The sequence below is a fragment of the Seriola aureovittata genome, chromosome 1 (assembly GCF_021018895.1).
Source record: "Seriola aureovittata isolate HTS-2021-v1 ecotype China chromosome 1, ASM2101889v1, whole genome shotgun sequence".
In the NCBI taxonomy this organism is placed as follows: Eukaryota; Metazoa; Chordata; class Actinopteri; order Carangiformes; family Carangidae; genus Seriola; species Seriola aureovittata.
Genome location: NC_079364.1, coordinates 13,806,485 through 13,825,786, shown reverse-complemented (window position 1 = coordinate 13,825,786; position 19,302 = coordinate 13,806,485). Strand labels below are relative to the sequence as shown.

The 19,302-nt window shown below is 40.1% G+C and overlaps 1 protein-coding gene across 15 annotated transcripts in view; it reads left to right on the top strand.

Annotated features, from left to right (window-relative positions):
* The window catches only part of tjp1a (tight junction protein 1a), a 118,893-nt gene that overhangs the window by 87,175 nt on the left and 12,416 nt on the right, over positions 1-19,302 (top strand). For 8 of the 15 annotated variants that reach the window (XM_056381649.1, XM_056381659.1, XM_056381633.1 and 5 more), the window contains 19 exons: positions 682-738; positions 1,781-1,905; positions 2,131-2,233; positions 2,461-2,788; positions 3,034-3,140; positions 3,943-4,111; positions 4,328-4,463; positions 8,409-8,548; positions 8,848-8,953; positions 9,267-9,417; positions 11,297-11,405; positions 11,499-11,718; positions 13,170-13,354; positions 13,805-13,900; positions 14,877-14,903; positions 17,196-17,278; positions 17,694-17,904; positions 18,378-18,478; positions 18,644-18,988. In XM_056381649.1, coding sequence (XP_056237624.1) covers positions 682-738; positions 1,781-1,905; positions 2,131-2,233; positions 2,461-2,788; positions 3,034-3,140; positions 3,943-4,111; positions 4,328-4,463; positions 8,409-8,548; positions 8,848-8,953; positions 9,267-9,417; positions 11,297-11,405; positions 11,499-11,718; positions 13,170-13,354; positions 13,805-13,900; positions 14,877-14,903; positions 17,196-17,278; positions 17,694-17,904; positions 18,378-18,478; positions 18,644-18,988 — 2,799 coding nt within the window. The remainder of the gene's footprint in view (positions 1-681; positions 739-1,780; positions 1,906-2,130; positions 2,234-2,460; positions 2,789-3,033; positions 3,141-3,942; positions 4,112-4,327; positions 4,464-8,408; positions 8,549-8,847; positions 8,954-9,266; positions 9,418-11,296; positions 11,406-11,498; positions 11,719-13,169; positions 13,355-13,804; positions 13,901-14,876; positions 14,904-17,195; positions 17,279-17,693; positions 17,905-18,377; positions 18,479-18,643; positions 18,989-19,302) is intronic. The other 7 variants (XM_056381696.1, XM_056381666.1, XM_056381704.1 and 4 more) reach the window with 3 other exon arrangements.

Genomic DNA, 19,302 nt, shown 5'->3' with positions numbered 1-19,302 from the left:
TATAGGAGTGTTTACTCAATCTTTGGAGCCTCAGTGAGGCTCTGCCAGCTGTTTACTCATGCCTGCTGTCATTCATAATCTTTTCACATGTAGACTTTAGTGACTCCAGGACTTAGTCATGCAAATAAGCAAAGGAGGCTACCTTGCTGGTAGCCAAGGAACCACTCTGACTAGTGCAACTGAACAGGATATCGAAACACAAGGTGTACGTGTAGCTTTAAGACTGGCGCGCTTATCTAAAGAGTCATATAAACAATGTTTTGTTTGGAGAGTTTCATGAGTCAGTGACATTTTGAATGTGTCATTTAAGTATTTCTTGCACCCAGCACTAACGCCTGGCACTTGTGCCCACATTGTGTAGTACTCCACTACCCTAAAGGAGCAGAAAGATTTCACAGTAAAAAAACAAAACAAATAAAAACCATGTGTCAATACATACTGTACTGTTTTTGAATGGCCCCAGCAAAGTATGCCATCTTACATACAGTTATGTCATGCAAAGCCACATGAAGTATTTTGTACACTTACAATATTCATGTTTTCTTTACACTTTCAGATAGGTGTGAGTTCTTTCACAAAGATTGAATTAGTTGCAGGATTATTGTAGTTGATTGTATTAGATTCTACACATTCTACATAAACGGGCCCGAGGGTACTGATCTTTTCCCTCTTGTGTTGCAGAGTGCAGCGATGGAGGAAACGGTCATATGGGAACAGCACACAGTGACCCTTCACAGGGTAAGTGTTTACAACTCTTTAATCCACTCTCGCCTTTCTTCTTTTTTGTCTTTTTCTCTCTCTGCCTGTCTCTGGCATCCTAATCCTGTTGTGTGTCTGTGTGTGTGTGTTATCTTCACTCTTTCCTTACTGTTCTTCTCTGTCTTCTGCTCATCCATCTCTCTTCTCACTCTGTACTGAGTGGGCCAGCTGTGGCAGCAGGATGTGTGGTAATGAAACAATAGTCAGGGAACCCAGATGGCAGGAAACAATGCTAAGGAAGACAGACATCAGCATCCACTTCCTTACTACTTCATTTCATTTCCTTCCTGTTGGCAACACATTCTCCTTAACACAACTCCAGGGAAAGAGGGAGAAGATAGTTTTAGGCTGTGTGCTTTTTGTCAGGTCAGTGAATATCACTGACTATCCCCTCTGGCACAATCAACATCATCAGGTTAACTGTCAAACTATTCAAAGCCATATTCCCCCACAGAGAGTAGATAGATGAGTATACTCATTCTCCTATTGCATGCTGAATTTCTGAATGTACTTTGCTTTGAGACAGTAAACTCTACGTATTTGATGCTGCTGTGCCGTGGGATTTTGTAGAGCACCTGTCTAGACTGGCCTGCTTGCTGTAATCTAATTAGCAGTGGCTTTATTGAGGCTGAAGGAGCGGCCCAGTGTGGCCTGTGCTCCTCAGCCTAGCAACTCTCCTGTGTTGTTGTGGTTGTAAGATGTAAGCCATTTACATCACATAGCTTGCTCCCTTGGTGCTGGTTTTTCCAAAGGCAAAAAAGCAGTCCTGAAAACCTCCCTGGAACACAATAACTTGCAAATGCATATTTTTGTTGTCTTCAATAAATGGCTTTCAGGCTTTTAAAGCCCTCCTTCACTGCACAAAACACATTACATTACTTAAGTAACAGTTTCACAGATAATTAGCCTGTAGAGAGTCCAGTTTAGTCTCATTGTGTTTACAGCACTCTGAGACACAACTCTGATGTATCTGCCATTCATTCCATATCAGTCAGTCTTGTATATATTTTTGTGTGTATAGGCCCCAGGATTTGGGTTTGGTATTGCCATCTCAGGTGGACGAGACAACCCTCATTTCCAGAGTGGAGAGACGTCCATTGTGATATCTGATGTGTTGAAAGGAGGTCCTGCAGAGGGACTGCTACAGTAAGTGTTTGACTATATTGCAAGAAATTTTTTTCTGATAGTAATGTTCAATCTTTCACTGTTTGTTAATGTCGAAATACAAACGTTTTGCAGGAGCAAAGTTAGTTAGTTAGTCTGTCCTCGGAATTAGTTAGTCAGTTATTAATTACTATTCTGCCTTTTGTAGACTGACATTAACCCTTTCCCCTGTTTATGCTTTGCGCATTTTTTTCTTTAATTTTCCAGAGAAAATGATCGAGTGGTGATGGTCAATGCTGTCTCTATGGACAATGTAGAGCATGCCTACGCTGTGCAGCAACTCCGCAAGAGTGGCAAAAATGCAAAGATAGTAAGTTCAACATAATACTGTAGTTACCGAGCCTGAATTAGGGGGAAATACATTCACAGTGACCCCTGACGTTACAGAGCATGATTTTGGGATTGTGTTCACTCACTTCAAATTGCTGTTTCACAGAATGTTTTCTCAACAATAAAGATACTGTCTTGTATTTCAGATGTGAGCGAGAAAATAATATTTTCAACTTCTAACGTTCAAGATTTTGTCTCTTTTCTAAGACCATCCGTAGGAAAAGGAAAGTACAAATCCCTGTTTCGCGGCCAGGAGACAGGGAGACCATGTCAGAGCACGAGGAAGAGGACAGTGATGAGGATGATGGCTATGAGCACCACAGCGGTCGTGGTGGCCAAAGTGCCTATGGAGGAGCAAGCGGAGGCACAGGCACTGGCAGGCGTCAGGAACGTGAGCGTAGCAGCAGTGGCAGGCGGGATCACAGTGCCTCGCGGGAGAGGAGTGTCTCACCGCGCTCTGATCGCCGATCACAAGCCTCGTCTGCTCCACCCAGGCCTGCCAAGGTCACCCTTGTCAAGTCCCGCAAAAATGAAGGTGGGCAACACAAAGATGACTATACATATTGTGAACACATCCAATTTACATAAAACTCAAAAATATTTTAACAAAATACTGAAACTGATTATTTAAAAGACATGTGTATATATGAAACTTACAGTAAGGGTCAATCAGTACAATCAGAAATGAAAACTAGTTTGTCTTATTTGCAGAGACTCAAGTGAGGATTAAATTGATTCGCTCTGCTAATATTACTCTTTTATGCTTATCAACTCTGAAAGCAGAATATGGACTCCGATTGGCCAGCCACATCTTTGTGAAGGACATCTCTCCTGAGAGCCTTGCTGCCAGGGATGGAAACATCCAAGAGGGAGATGTTGTACTTAAGGTGAGAGGAAAGCACGATAGAGCATGTGGGTAATACAGCGGTGATTAAAGTTGGTAAAACACAGTAATGGAGAAGTAAACGGACAAAAAGATTATTACAATAAATGTAAAAGATGAATACGTTAAGAAATGGCTTCAAATAATTTCCTTTATGGTATGAGTGAGGTGGGATCAGACATTCTTTTTACTGAAAAAGTTCACTAGTCTGCTGGGGTAATCTGTGAGCTGCTGAAAGTGGCTCACAGAGTGAGGTCACAGATCATTAGTATGCAAGCTCACCAGCAGGAATGCCACACATTCCATTATTCCTCTGAATTTTTATCCATTCAGTCTCAGAGGATGGAAAAAATCCTCCTTCACATTAAAGAGATTCATTCAAAATCTAATTTATTGTATCAATAGTTCTGAAGAGAGGCAGAGACATTTTCTAGTTTAAATGTGATTGCAGGACAAACACCAATAGAAATTAATACTTAATACTTAAATAATAAAGATAATTAAGTTTTGCCTTATACAATGTATATCACGTAATACAACTTCTCTGGGCTCTCTTCGTGTCTGACAGCACCAATAGTGTTGCAGACCTAATTATATTACAGATTTTTTAACTTATTATAGCCTCTTTATTTGGGGCATAGTTATTGTTAATGTGAGGTAGAGCTAAGCTGCTCGTAATTCCTCTTCACCTTGTGATGATCCTTTAGTTTTCAAAAAGCACATTGTCGGCTTTACAGCAAAATTCTGCAGTGATGACAACTTGTCTATTCAGATCTTGTTCTGACCTGCCTCTCCTCCTCTGGCAGATCAATGGCACAGTTACGGAGAACCTATCATTGATAGATGCCAAGAAGCTGATTGAGAGGTCAAAGGGCAAACTGAAGATGGTGGTGCAAAGAGATGAGCGAGCCACGCTGCTCAACATTCCAGACCTCGACGACAGTATCCCATCAGCTAATAACTCCGACAGAGATGGTGAGACAACACACATGTAGCATCGCCTTGGTGGATGCAGCTAGGATTTGATTGCTGAAGCTGTAACTGGTTTGACAAATCAATATCTTATTTTTAAATGCCGAAAAAGTATCATTTAAATTCACGGTTGAAGTCAAATTATTCTTGTTATTTTGCCTCTACCCTGATTTACGTCATCGATTAAATGCTAATACATATTTAATGCACATTTCACAGACATTTCAGAAATACATTCACTGACATCAGAGCATTCCAATCGATCCCACGGGAGAGGCAGTCGATCACGTTCCCCTGACAGGCCTGAACTGTCGGACCATCTCCGTCACTCACCTCGGCAGATCAGCAATGGCAGGTAAGCGCAGTACACATGCGCACACACACACACACACACACACACACACACACACATGAAGACTGCAAATCTGGTGACGGCACGCAGCTGTCACACATGCCACAGTCATGCCTCCATACTCCCACCACTCCAACTTCATAAATCATGTTCACACCCACAGGTTAGTGGATGCTGAGTAAGCACCTTGCTTCACTAATGCATAAATCAATAGATAAAGACGTAGCATGCATAAACCATCACCGTCCCTCTGGAGCCATCACTGTGTTACAATAATGCTTTGCTCTGGGAGAGTTCTGGGGAAGAGAGGAGGGATTGATTCGTCTCCTGGTGGACTAAGGGCTTGTTTTGAAAAATGTAATAGAATCATGCAAAGCTAAGTTTTACTTTTGTTACCATTATTCTGTGTTTATAATGCATTGAATGCAATTGAATGTAATGCTATTTGGTAGCTGTTATCTGCATATACTCCACTCCATTTACACATATGCTTTCAATTAATTTTAATGTCCATTCTAACTCGTTATTCTCCTGTTTTTCTTACTGCCAGTTGGAGATTCCAGTAAGTTATCTTTCTTGTAGTTTAGAGGTTACATAGCTTCTTGTAGCTGGCAAACACATAGGTGGCAAAAGACAGCTAAAGGAAGACATAAATGTTTCTCTGAGTCAGTGTGGAGCGTGGGCAATGAAACCTTACCTGGCAAGAACAAGATACTGATCTTGTTTGAATCGGACAAGATGACAAGCTCTTGCAGACGGTTGATAAAACAGGACTGGGGACTGAAACAGGCTTGCCTCTTTTGGGAACAGACCAATGCTAATTCTGCCACTGGCTATAGTGAGAAAAGACATAGGATATGCTTCTCATTTCTCTAAATAGTTCACAGTAAACTGTTCTGTTTGATGCTGTGAAGTAGGGGTGGTTATTGAATGAGGGGCCCAAATCCATGATGCCTTCGAGCACTTGTTCTGGATTGAATTTTCATAGTCTTCTATAACCGGTCCTCCATTTCATCGTGTTCATGTGGATTTTGAGTTGCACTCACAAAACTATGCTTCAGAGAACCTGTAGCCACACAGAAACATAAGCAGAGGTGCTATTTCAGGAGGCAGTCATTTTCAAACTCATTTGTAATGAAATAGTTGCAATTTTCTCCAGGCATCTGTGATCTTGGTGAGATGGAGGTCTGGCTATGTGAGATACAGGTGCCAGATGTGCTGTGTTATGATAAACTCGGTTCCTAAAGGGCAAAATGTCTCACTGGAACACATATATACAAAACTCAAACTACACTGCACTGCCTGGTTTGCACAGACCATACACTTAAAACAGCTGTTGTAGATGCAGGATGATAGCTCAGTACGCTGCTAGTTTAGCTGTCCGGCTTACTAGTTGCTTGTCAGTCATATCATATGACTAGATTGACCTCCAGTGCTGTCATGTCATTAGATGGTAGACTGTGTTAGTCTGTGGAGTAACCATACTTGTTTCAATGCAGGATGAGGGCAGGGTCACTGTTGCACAGATTACTTCCAATGTAAGTGAATGCATCCCTCTGATAACAGGCTAGTATGTGTTTGTTTCGAGCATTTAATATTTTTGTTGCTCTTTCCCTCACCCCTCTTTTAGTCATTTTATTCTTGTTTACCATTGCACAAGTTAAACTGGTAAGCAAGCACACAAATTGTCACAAGAGGAGTTACACCTGCTTCACACGTGGTTGCGGTTTAGAATATAACTGAAGAAATAACTGCCTGACTCACTACACTGTGATTTCAGGGAATCTTGTTGCTATCTCCCAGTTTAGGAGGGGAAAAAGGAATTTGACACACTTCCCACAGAGCTTTGCCCCAAGCCAGATGGTTCGCTTAACCTGATTGGCTGTGGGGCTTAGAGGCATTCTTTTCCCCAGGACATAACGCTGTTCCATGTTTCTGAATACAACAGATCATCAAAAATGCCTTTCATCCAAAGTGTCTCTCAGTGAGCATGAGTATACTGAGTGCAGGCAAAAAGATCTCTGTGTTGTCTTTCAAGGAATTCAACTTAAAATCCTCTTAATAAGCATCATGGTTCAACTTACAGATACATATGTGTGAGTAATTAATTTTTGTTTTTAAAATATTTTTTTAGCTTTTGCCAAACATATGTTATTATTAGATTATTAGTTTACAAGTAATTTTTTTGCTTTTCGACATTTTGTTTGTTTTGCAAAATGATGGTAGTGGTTGATATCTAGTCAGCTTTATTCTGCATATGCTAACTGCTAGCATTTCGAAGCTCGTGGGTTGATATGAAATTACAAAGACTGGGACTGTAATGCAGTTTAGAAATACTGGTGTGGCAGTACCATATTTTTTTTTTTTATCATTTGTTGATATCTGTGCAGCCACATCCATCCCTGCTCCTTCACTTTTTCTGTCGCTCACTGACTCGGGCTCTCGCGTCTGTACCTGTACGAATGTCTAAGCGAGGGGATTGAACAAAGGCTTCTGTCAAATGGTGTTTGTCAGCGTGAAACCTTTTTTTAGCACCATTCTGCAGCAAGGAAAAGCAGATTTAGGCCACAACACTCTCTCACTCCTCTCTCTTCTGTCCCTCGCTCTTGCTCTGTTCCTCTCCTTTTCCCCCTGTGTCACACTCTCTTTCTCATCCGTCCATTACACACACAGACACACATACAAACACTGTCTCTCTCTCTCTCTCTATCTCTCTCTCTCTCTCTCTCTCTCTCTCTCTTCCATTACAATTCTGTTATTTATCCGCAGGCTGCAGCTCTCATTTACCCTTCTTCCAACAAATTCCCATATAGGTCTCTCTGACGCTGATTGTGCTGACACATAACTGTGCCCAGATCAGATTCATATGTAAAACTGAATTGTAGCGAGAGCAGCTGGACAAATTCAGTGACCTAGAAAAGGCCATTCTGTGGTGGCAAACTCTGGGAATAAGTTCAGCAGCTGCACAGCTAACAGGTCAAACCTCAGTATCAGTCATTGGGAGTAAGTGCATGTGTGTGCGCTGTCTCTGCATTTTTCCCTCCACTATGTTTTCATACTACATGAACAAAAGTGAAAGAATGGGCATGGGAGAAGTTGCCTAGTCTGAGCTAGTGGCACAGTCTGCACCTTCACATTCTTCTACAAAAGCTTCTGAGCTCAAGTACTGTGCCAGCAGCCAGTCATGTGATCAGACTGGAATTCAACCATTGTTTTAAGCTGCAGAGCCCTTTCTACTCTGTTAGACATAGCCTACTAGAAACACACACACACACACACACACACACACACACACACACAGTTTTACCTTGTTTATTTTATCCAGGTTAAACAGGAACTTGGACTGAAAACTATCCTATCTCAAGAGTTTATGTTGGGAGACTTGGTCTCTTTTCTTTCTCTGCCTCTGTGCTTTTATTGGAAAGGTTACCATGTGATCATTAAAATGGGAGTTTATATTAATCAATGAGAAAAATGTAATCTGGAAATCAAAATCAAAACAAATACTGTCTGCTCCAATCAAACTTATTATCAGTTTTGGGTTGGGAATGTGTTTGTCCATTGACATTCTGCATAAACCACAGAATTTAGAAAAAGTAAGAAAAAACTGACTGTGCAGGGTCTTGCAGAGCCACACATCCTTCCTTTAATTGCTTGTTGTCTTCTAATCCAATTTTCTGTTCATGTGCCCTGATCTAGTAATTCATGGCCCATGCTATTTCTTTTTAGGCCCATTTTAGTGTCTGCATCTTCCTGGTGATGTCAGCACAGGACAAAACTACATATACAAAACACTCGAGGTCCTTGTTACACACATTGGAATCAGCAAAGTTGTGGCAATCGTTTAATGGACACATTAATCAAAATGTCAGCTTTAAGCTGTCAGTGTTTATAAGATTGATGGTCCACTTGTACTGAAGTACTATGTGTAAATTTTGCTTATTCCAGCCACCGAAGTCGAGATGAGGAGCGCATATCCAAACCAGGGGCCATGTCCACACCAGTCAAAAGCTCTGATGATGGGGTCTTGTCACAGGCCAGCGACCAGGCCAGCTCCAGAGATGACAAACAGTTACCTCCGCTGCCTGGTACAGAACCCTCTACTCACTGTTATTAGGCACCAATGCAGACCCTCACATTCATCTCAGCTATTACCACATTTAATACTTCTCCTTCCTATAGGCAGTAGTACAGTAAAGTACCCTGTAGAGCTGTCTCTGTTAGCTTAACATAAATTATTAAAAAGTGAGTTTCAAAGAGTCAAACAGTGAGTCAGGGGTCAGATACACCTTTATAGTAAACTCCATTTCTTTTTAAGGCTCTTATAAACACACAAGCTCGACTGTTGTTTATGGTGTAGTATCTTATCAACACATCCTTGTGACAGAACCAAAGCCAGTTTATGCACAACCCGGTCAGCCTGACGTGGACCTGCCTGTCAGCCCCTCTGATGCTCCTGTGCCCAGTGCCGCTCATGATGACAGTATTCTCAGGTAAACGCCTTAGACGCTCTCATCCAAAGTACCTCACAGTATTGAATGCACATATTATTCATGTTGAAAATAGGAATTAACTTTATTATTCACTTACAAAATTAACCTACCTGCCATACGTGGAGTTCCATGTATTTAGTTCAAATTAGGTCAGAGACTCTGGTCAGCTTTTGTTATGACTTTATTGTTACACCACACACTGCTTGCTTGAATAGTTGCCTGTGTTTTGTGTCTCTTAGAATGACTGTTTTTAAACCCATGATTTGCTGACCTTTTTGCTCAATTCTGTCTGTCTACTTGCGTTCCCCTGCAGGCCGAGTATGAAGCTGGTCAAGTTCAAGAAGGGAGAGAGTGTCGGTCTGCGGTTAGCAGGCGGGAACGACGTGGGAATTTTTGTGGCAGGAGTTTTGGAGGACAGTCCTGCAGCCAAGGAGGGGCTGGAGGAGGGAGACCAGATTCTCAGGGTACGCTACACTCCATCACTTAAGCAACACGACTGTTATTTGCCTTCTGCAGTTACTTGACCGGACTTGGTTTATGAAATAGTGTTGAGGGAATAAGAGAATCCCAGTTAACTCAGCTGTGTTTTGCCAGAGAAACCTGATTTGTCATGTACTCTATATTCTTCACCAGTTTTTAGATGTGTACATGTACATGGCAAATATTTCAGAGGGAGAGTATTGCAAATGCTGCGGTGGGTAGAAAGGAAAGACCATTTGTCTCTGCTTTGATTCAGACTAAAACTGAAATAAGTAGATAACAGTTGGTTTTCTTTCACAACTGAAGTGGACTATTTATAAACTTCTGTAACTGTCCTCTCCTACAACTGAGGGTCTTCTTTCATTGCACAGTCAATGTGCTCCAAGAAAAACAACTCCTCAGGCTACATCATCATATATCAAATATACCAGCTTTTTCTTTAAAAAAAAAAAGAAAAGACACTTAGCCGGGATATGTAAATGTGTTCTCTGACTTGCTTGTCTACTTCACATGCACAGACTGCGGCTGAAGTAGATCTTCTCATTTCAATGCTTTGTAATTGCAATGTGCTGTCCTACTATTATGTAGCTTGTAAGACTATTATAAGGTATTGTTTTCTGTCAGAGTTCATTGCTATTTTTTTTTCCACGTCACATGTATGAAAGTGGGAAGAACATCTGGTGTTATTGTGAAAATAGAGAAGCCATAGCTGCCCACACTAACTTAGATAATTAGTGGTGAAACTATGTGATCCCATGGTCACAATAGTTTTAATTCTGTGTAAAAAGTTCTTGGGAATAGAGTACAATGTATCCATCAGTCTGTGAGTCATTCCCAGGCTGTGCCTTGTGTCAGAACTCCCCTTGTTTCCAATGTGAAAACACAATAGAGGTCGTTCTTGCACTCTGACCTCGGAACAGTTGACTGTCTGTTTAACTAAATACTAGAGTAACATTGTTGATGGGATGATGGAAACCCTCTTGATGTCAGTGTTGGATTCATTGTGACATGTTTATAGAACAGTCAAGGATTACACCTGCTGTCACTGTGAAGGACTGTACTTCAGCTTGTACTGTGCAATAGCACAAGCTGAACATTTTTTCCCATGACATTAACATTTACAAACTGTAGTTATCTGATAAACAAAGGTATGCTTTACCTTATCTCCTTCTTTTAATTAATATACAATGCTATGACCCCCCCCCGGTCCAAAGTGTAGATCTCGTTTTGTTTCTGTGTGTGATCTTCCTACTGTACAAACACGTACAGACTTCCAGGACACTGTTTTCCATCTTTAGGCCGTTTCCCTTTGGTCATGGTGTGCTAGTGGAGACAAAGACGTCAAGCCCTCCTGTTTCTGGGAAGAATAAAGGTGTCTCTCTGAGGTTCAGTGACTCAGCCCATGTGTTTCTGCTTCCCCTGCTGCCCCTCAAGCAGAGTCAATAAACAGCAGTTATTGTGTTTGGGACAGCAGCAGGAGATGAGGAGGAGGCTGCTCAGTTGTAGGGGGAATACACCTCCCTGCTTCTGTGGAGGAACAAGTTTTCCTCTGTTTCTATTAGTCTGTGAGAAACTTAATGAAAAATAGGGCCTAGGATGTGTTTTATTTGTTTTTTTTGAGAAGAAAAAATAAAGAAAGTTGTTAAAAGTTGGAAAAATAGAAGGAGGGTATGCTTTAATCCAGTAGCTTTCATCATAGTTTAAGCATTTAAACGAAACTAAAACTTATTAGGATCAAGTCGGCCTACAATGATTATAAAAACTATATACAATTAAAGGTTTATAATTTGCTATGATAGTTCACTAGTCCTTCAATTGCACTCTAAAGTAATCTCTGCTGCCTCTTCTGTTCGGCATGTGTAGGTGAACAATGTGGACTTTGCTAACATCATCCGAGAGGAGGCTGTGCTGTTTTTGCTGGATCTCCCAAGAGGAGAAGAAGTTACTATTCTGGCTCAGAAGAAAAAGGATGGTGAGTAATGGCAGCGTAAACACACCAGGTATCAAAACCAGCTCATTAAAGGGTTCCTGTAATCTTCTCTGTTATCTTCTGCCTTTTCTTCAGTGTATCGGCGGATAGTGGAATCAGACGTGGGGGACTCCTTTTACATCCGGACACATTTTGAATATGAAAAAGAGTCACCATATGGCCTGAGCTTTAACAAGGGCGAGGTGTTCCGTGTAGTAGACACTCTCTACAACGGCAAACTAGGCTCCTGGCTCGCTATCCGCATTGGCAAGAACCATCAGGAAGTGGAAAGGGGCATCATCCCCAACAAGAATAGGTAAAAGAAGTTTCAGGTCACACCTTTATTACCTGTACAGCTTGTTCTGGCACTTAATGAATGGGAAAAGGTGGAGCCAGAGTATTAAAGCAATGGTTGATCTCTGAGTAGAAAGGAAAGATTTGAGTGCAGTTCATTTCCATTTACTCATTTGTTTAATCTACTCTGTATTTTACACATTTATCATGGTTTTTAAAGCTTATTATTGTTTTTCCGTAATTTTGTTTAAGAAAAATCTTCAGTTCTGTGTCATAGTCTTTTGGGTACTAGAAGTGTTTTTAAAGTTGGGTATATTTAACACATCCCGTGTGTCAGGTAGATGGTTAATAAGGATCTCTTGTGTGAGGTTTTGACTGATGAGATGTAGTTTACTGTACATTATGATCTAGCCCACAGCACCATTTTGTCTATGCCTTCCTCAACAGCCTTTAACAGGCTCCAGCAGTGTTTATATAAATTCCTCACTGTCCTGCTGATAGAAAAGACAGAGCATGCATTTTTATCACATACATTAAGCCCTATGAAATATATCTCTGCTCCTCAGCCAAGTTAAACCTCTCTGTCTTGATATTCTTTTAAAGTATGAAACCATGAAATTACAGCCAGACATCAGTAATATTTAAAAATATTTAAAATAATAAAAAAGTTTAAAAACATAAATCACAGGAAGGCCATTATTATTCAAAGCCACTAGGAATTAATTCTTCTCCCCTTCTCGCCTCCCTCACTTTACCTCTTATCCCTGTGTGTTGTTTTCCAGTCGCTGTTTATGTAAAAAAAAAAAAAAAAAAAAAGTATTGGCCTATCTTCAGTGATTTAATTACATACATTTTAGGAAATGGATACTGCAGAAGATTTATCAAAAAATTCATGGTTAGCAAATCTGTAATGGTGTAAAGTATGTCAGTATTTTATAGATAAGGCCGTAGTATACTGCAATGATATTGGAGCATCTCTTGAATGTGTTTATCACAATAACCTGTGGCATTATCTTGAGAAAATAACTGACATTTAAAGTAATGGCTTTGCTAATATCAAATACTAACTGTTATTTCCCAAGATATAAGCCTTTAGTTCACAGAAAAATATACTGACTTATAGAATAATTTAACTCTTCATAATGTGAATATTGAGCTATAAATTATATGGTGGAAGCCCTCAAGACAGCATTTCAGTGAACCTAAATATAGAATGGCTATTTTAAGCCATGTAAAATTTCTAATGCATCATCAGCATTTTTTCAGTTAGTGATGGCAAATACTCCATAATCAGTTTGACAACGATTGACAGTTCAGTACTGTTCAATGGTGTTACAGTTATAGTACCAATATATTACCATGGTTTTTTTTGGTCCAAACAGTAGTAACTTAATGCTGAATAAATTAATTTGCTAAAAGTGGCGGAGGTTGCAGTTGTGACTGAAGTCCTTATTCCCTCTCTTCTTTGTACAGAGCTGAACAGCTGTCCAGTGTGCAGTACACCCTCCCCAAAACACCAGGAGGCGACAGAGCGGACTTCTGGAGATTCAGAGGATTGCGAAGTTCCAAGAGGAATTTGCGGAAGAGCAGGGAGGACCTGTCAGCCCAGCCAGTTCAGACCAAGTTCCCTGCCTATGAAAGGGTGGTGCTGAGGGAAGGTGAGTGTGCAGAGTCATAGCAATCAACCGAAGACTCCCATATATCTTATTTTAATTATTAGAACAATGATTTACAAAGTGGAGGACAGATTTCAACTTTATAGCTAAAAGAAATACAAGGTTGTCCCTGATGCTTGTGTGGTTGAGCTAACTGACCACTGGTCATGGGTATTAAGTTATGCTGTGTACATTTACAAAGGACATAATGTTATGTAAACTTAAGAACACAGCATAGATACTTACATGTTTATCAGTTATATTATATAGACTTCACTCTGCTCCTCCTCTGATTATCTGTGCTTGATGGTTTCTCTGGCAGTGCAGTTAAATGAAACAGCACTTATGCATTTTACATATCAACAGTTACTGTGTACTGTGTACTCTTAGTACTGTCTGTTACATGATGCTATCCTTTGGTCATCTCCATGATGTGCTCTTGTTGCTGTGCAGCTGGGTTCCTAAGGCCTGTGGTTATCTTTGGGCCAATAGCAGACGTGGCCAGAGAGAAACTGGCCAGAGAGGAGCCGGAAGTTTTTGAACTAGCAAGTAAGTAATACAGTACTCGTCTTCCTCTGGTCTAACCTTCATCTTTTGTGTAGTGTCCTACGCATCTTGGATGATAGGTGACCAGACTCTTAATTAATGCATCATACATCGCTAAAGCTGACGGCTGCTTAACTTATCAGATATTCACAATAGTGGTTAGTATCCAATAGATGCTGAAATCACTGTTGGGTCAGTGCCTCTCTTGTTTCCAGTGAAAATAGATATTCATTAAGCATCACTACTGCCTGTGACTTTCTTTTCTACTTTTTAACTGTGCTATTCTGCTGTAAGGATTGACACAACAATGCATTGACAAACAGTATTTTATTGTATTTATCAAAAGTCTATAAAAAAAACAAAGCTACTTAAATTTGGTAGTTAGCTGTAAATTTATATGACTGATAGTTCTATAAATACAACATCCCCTGCTGTTTCCATGTAGTTGGTATTTTTTTCCTTAAATCTTCAACCTTTTTCTATAGAAATAGACGGCTGCTGGTCAAATGCTATAAAATGTAACTCTTTAAAATCCAGCAAATATCATTATCATCATCATTATCTACCAGATTCTAACCAAGCTCAAAAATATTTTTCCACTGAGTTTCTTTTTAAAGAGAGACGCCATTCTGCTTTACTCCAATTTACTCCAATCAGGCTCTGTCTGTGTTTTCCTCTGTTTATTTATAGGGTTCTCTTCCCTTTTCACTGTTTATCTTTTACTCTTCCACACTCCAAGCAGAGCTGCACACTCCTTCCTCATCTGCCTCCTCTCACCTGATGATATTGCAAACGTCTTTAATGTGTGGTTGTTTTATTTCAACAATCAGTTTTGAATTTCAATTACTTTAACAGCACAAACACACATGCCAGCGCAACCACACATATTCAGTACACACCCACATAAACAGTGATTCCATTCCTTGATGTTTATTTGCGCAACTACAGTGATGTTTGTGTAACTGTATTTTCTTTTCAGAAACACAGCAACAACAAGGAGGGGAAAGTATGTCACTTAGTGCATCAACTTTTGTTTGTTTGATTTGATTCAGTGAATGGCAGATAATCTATAAAGTAGTGTCTGGTGGCTAGTTGCCTATTTAGTAGATGTTTAAAAGATATCCATTGTCTGGTTACAGGGGAATAACACTTGATTCAAGAATTTCTATTTGTCATCACAATCGGCAGTAACAGTCCTATCAGTATATTTCAACTATGACAGCCAGTGTTACAGCAGCTGAACACAGACCTGAGACTAAAGAAACATAGTATCACACTGACACACAGGTTGTGCTTTACACAAGGAAAAAGAGACTTTGTTTTTGTTTTTTATTTTTTGTAGGAAGAAAGTCTACTCCTGAAATTACAGTTAACTTTAAATCATTTTCAATAATGATATATCAACTAATGATTGAACGAAATCTGTTTACACTTAGCGCATGTAAAACCCTTTGGGATGTTGTCAACATTGATAAATAGACACTTTGCTCTGCTGCATGATTTGGATTTAATAGAATTGCTACTCTACGCACTTTGGGACAGTGTGTCAGTGTGATGTCTTCTCCTGTCCCTAGTTATAGAAGAGATAAGTAAAGGTTGATAAATGTTAACTATACTTTACTTCACACGAAAATTATTTTATAATTAAACTCAGTGGTATTCCCCTCTTTAATGTAGGTTGCATCATATAGAATGACAACAGCAAAGCAGCATGTTGAGCTGTGCAGATTAATATGCAGTGGAAACTGAGATGTGTGTAGTGGTCTTTTAAATGTTTTACAAACCCTATTTACAATTAAATGGAAAAGCCAAAGTATAGAAACTGTATAATGGCATTTACTAAATAGACTGGGAATATTGACTTTATTTGAACATTTCTATGGATTTTTCAACCTTCTTTTTCCCCCTAATTTGCCCATAAAATACATCACAGAAACACATGATAGCACATCAAAATGGCCATTAATTCCAGTTAACTGGAGGCTCTCATCAATGGTTAAAGCAGACCCTTTTTTGAGGCTTTATGTAATACAATTTGCTGTATGAGCGTTTAGAGTTGTCAAACTCATCCATATATTTCTCACCATCAAAATGCACCATGATAGATTCATTATATTTTTGAAAATACCCAGAAGACCTTACACATTGTTATCATGAACTAAGATGAAATAGTTAACATGTCTCGAAAAAATAAAAAGCATTTATCATATTTGTAGGGTGTTCATATGTTAAAAAATCTCTGCGTATAACCCTGCATGTAGAGCAGAATTGGGTTCAAGTAAGTGCAGGACTAAAAATTAATTGGTATAAAATGTGATTATAATTCATCAATCGATGTTTCAAAGTTCAGACCGCAGTTCAAAGTGGACTTGCACTACTACTACAACTAAATGTGATGCTATTCACAACTTAAGTCAGATTTTGTACAAAGCTGTCAGTGTTTGTCTGTCCATCCCAGTTTTCATAATGCAGTAATGGAAGTATAAAGCCCATGATTGTCAAAGTCTGACAGATCAATGTCCCAATCACTGTCAAAAATGATCTTTTAAAATTCTGAAAAACGAGGACAGTACTGAATCACAACATTTACTGTTGAACATTGCTGCATATGCTTGAACCTCTGCATGCATGGCTGTATTTATCTGTTCTTTATGAAACATCTTAATGTTTTGGATAGCCACAACCAGTGTTTGCCATCATAGATCCTGTTAGAATATTACAAATTAAGCCTGGCCCCAGTTGGAGTCATTACTATACTGAACATCCTGATGAGATGACTGGCCTCATTTGAACCTTGTGTTTCTAGGCAGGAAACCATTGCTTATCTTTGTTTAAATCAAAACCCCCTCTACACATCCTTGCTTAAATCCCTGAGGCTTCAATGACACTGTATTCTCATTAAACCAAAATTACCCTTCTGCTCTTGTATGTGCATATTTCATGTCGGTGTTTTTCACATAACACATTTTCTGCACCATAATTTATACTGTTACATGCAGTTGCACGCACACATTGATTATACACTGAATTTCATTTCCCTAAATCTACCCAAACTACCTAATGACTATTGCATGGATTGGCTGCTGTTCTCATTTTGACTTTACTATCTAGCTGTTTTCATGAACGCACACTTGTCTTCTCCTGTACGGAGATTATTATTCTGTATTTAACAGCTCTGTTTATGGGAGTCGACAACTGCACGCTACTAGGATGTCTAATTGGTGCACAGCGTGTGCTTATTGTTGTTTGTGTCTCGTGCTGATGTGAGGCCGTAACTCTGTCCATTTGTCTTCCATAGAGAGTGAACCCAGGGATGCAGGAACGGACCAGAAAAGCTCCGGCATCATTCGCCTGCACACCATTAAACAGATCATTGACAGAGTGAGTGAATCTATATGTACACACACATTGATATAAAATCACACAAAATGCAAAAAATAGCGATGTAAACATATTCTGTCAGATTTGTTATGTAAAGGAAAACATGGCAATGATACACAATAATGTGTACAACTCACTGCTGCCCTCTGGTGTACCTCATTCTTTAACACTATTAGGTGCTTGAAGCGCAGCAAAGTGGTGTATTTTACTGTGGCCTGTTCACTTGAGAAGCTAATCCAGATTGGTAAAATAACCTCAAGTGTTCAAGATCTGCTGCACACAATAAGTGAAAAAACCATTAGTGCCAGATTGTGCTGTTTTTTATAGTCATTAGATTAGAATAAATGCTCAATATATGGACAATAAACACATTTATATTTTATGTTTATGTCTTATTTGTTTTCTGTGTATGAAGGACAAGCATGCAGTGCTGGACATCACCCCTAATGCAGTGGACCGTCTCAACTACGCTCAGTGGTATCCAATTGTGGTGTTTCTCAACCCAGACACCAAGCAGGGTGTCAAGAACATGAGGACCCGCCTCTGCCCTGAGTCCAGGAAGAGCGCCAGGAAGCTCTATGATCGAGCCCTCAAATTAAGAAAGAACAACCACCATCTCTTCACTAGTGAGTCCAGTGCAAGGGAGAGAGGGAGGAATAGATATGTGATCTACAGGGAGGGAGAAGGGGGACACATGTCACAGGCAGTTGACAATTGAGTGGTGCAGTGTCGAGGCTGTGGCTACACTGCACCTGTTGTGCCTGGCCCTGTTCTGTCAAACTCTGTTTAAAGGCTTGTTCAGCACTGACCGTCACACAAGAGCACCCCCAGGTCCCTTTCTCAGCAAGCACTTTTCCTATCGGGGGATGAGGTGTGACCATGCTTTAGGAGCATCTGTTGCTGATAAAGATATTTGAGAGGTCCTAGAAAGTATTCCTCACAGTTTACATTCAGTCACACACTGGGTTAAGATGAACTTTTAATCATGATGTTCTGAAAATGTTGTAAATGCTATGATAATTGTTAGTACTCATTTGATTGGAGAGATGTTTTTTTTTTTTTTTTTCTCTCTTTTGCTCCTCCTTCTTTGTGAATCCAGCAACCATTAACTTGAACAGCATGAATGATGGTTGGTTTGGAGCACTGAAAGAGATAATCCAGCAGCAGCAGAACCAGCTGGTGTGGGTTTCAGAGGGCAAGGTGAGACTAACACACACACAAACACAAACAAAAATATAGATAGCTAGATAAATAGACAGTCAGATAGATGGGGTACTTTATTAATCCCAAAGGGAAACTGATAACTGGAATTTAACTGAACTAACTTTTCTTACTCCCTCTCTCACTTAATTCTCTTTCTCCCAGGCTGATGGGGCAGCTGAGGACGACCTGGACATCCATGACGACCGTCTGTCCTACTTGTCGGCACCAGGTAGTGAGTATTCCATGTACAGCACCGACAGCCGCCACACCTCCGACTACGAGGACACAGACACAGAGGGCGGAGCCTACACCGACCAGGAGCTGGACGAAACACTGAATGACGATGTGGGCCCACCCACGGAGCCTGCCATCACCCGCTCCTCTGAGCCTGTTCGTGAGGACCCGCCTGTCATCCAGGAGCCCCCTGGCTACGCTGGCTACACAGTGCAGCCGGACCCCCTGAACCGCATCGACCCGGCTGGGTTCAAGGCACCAGTGCCGCAGCAGGTAGCGTTTCTGAGAGCTGTACGTCTCCCCTGTTGTCTGGAGGACGTGGTGTGCGTTAGAAGGGTTTTCTGGAGGCGCTATTGAAGGCACCTTTTTTATTTTTACAGTTATTCTGTCTATCTACAAAACAATATCAGTGGGAAAGTGAAAACTTTTGTGGTCAGGTATTTATTGCAATATATAAATATAAAATTATACATATATATATATATATATATATATTCGATATATATAATATTTATTTAATCTATTTGCCTCTATATGTTTGTCGATTGATGTTTGTGAGCGTGTGTTTTTTATTTTTGAAAAGGAGA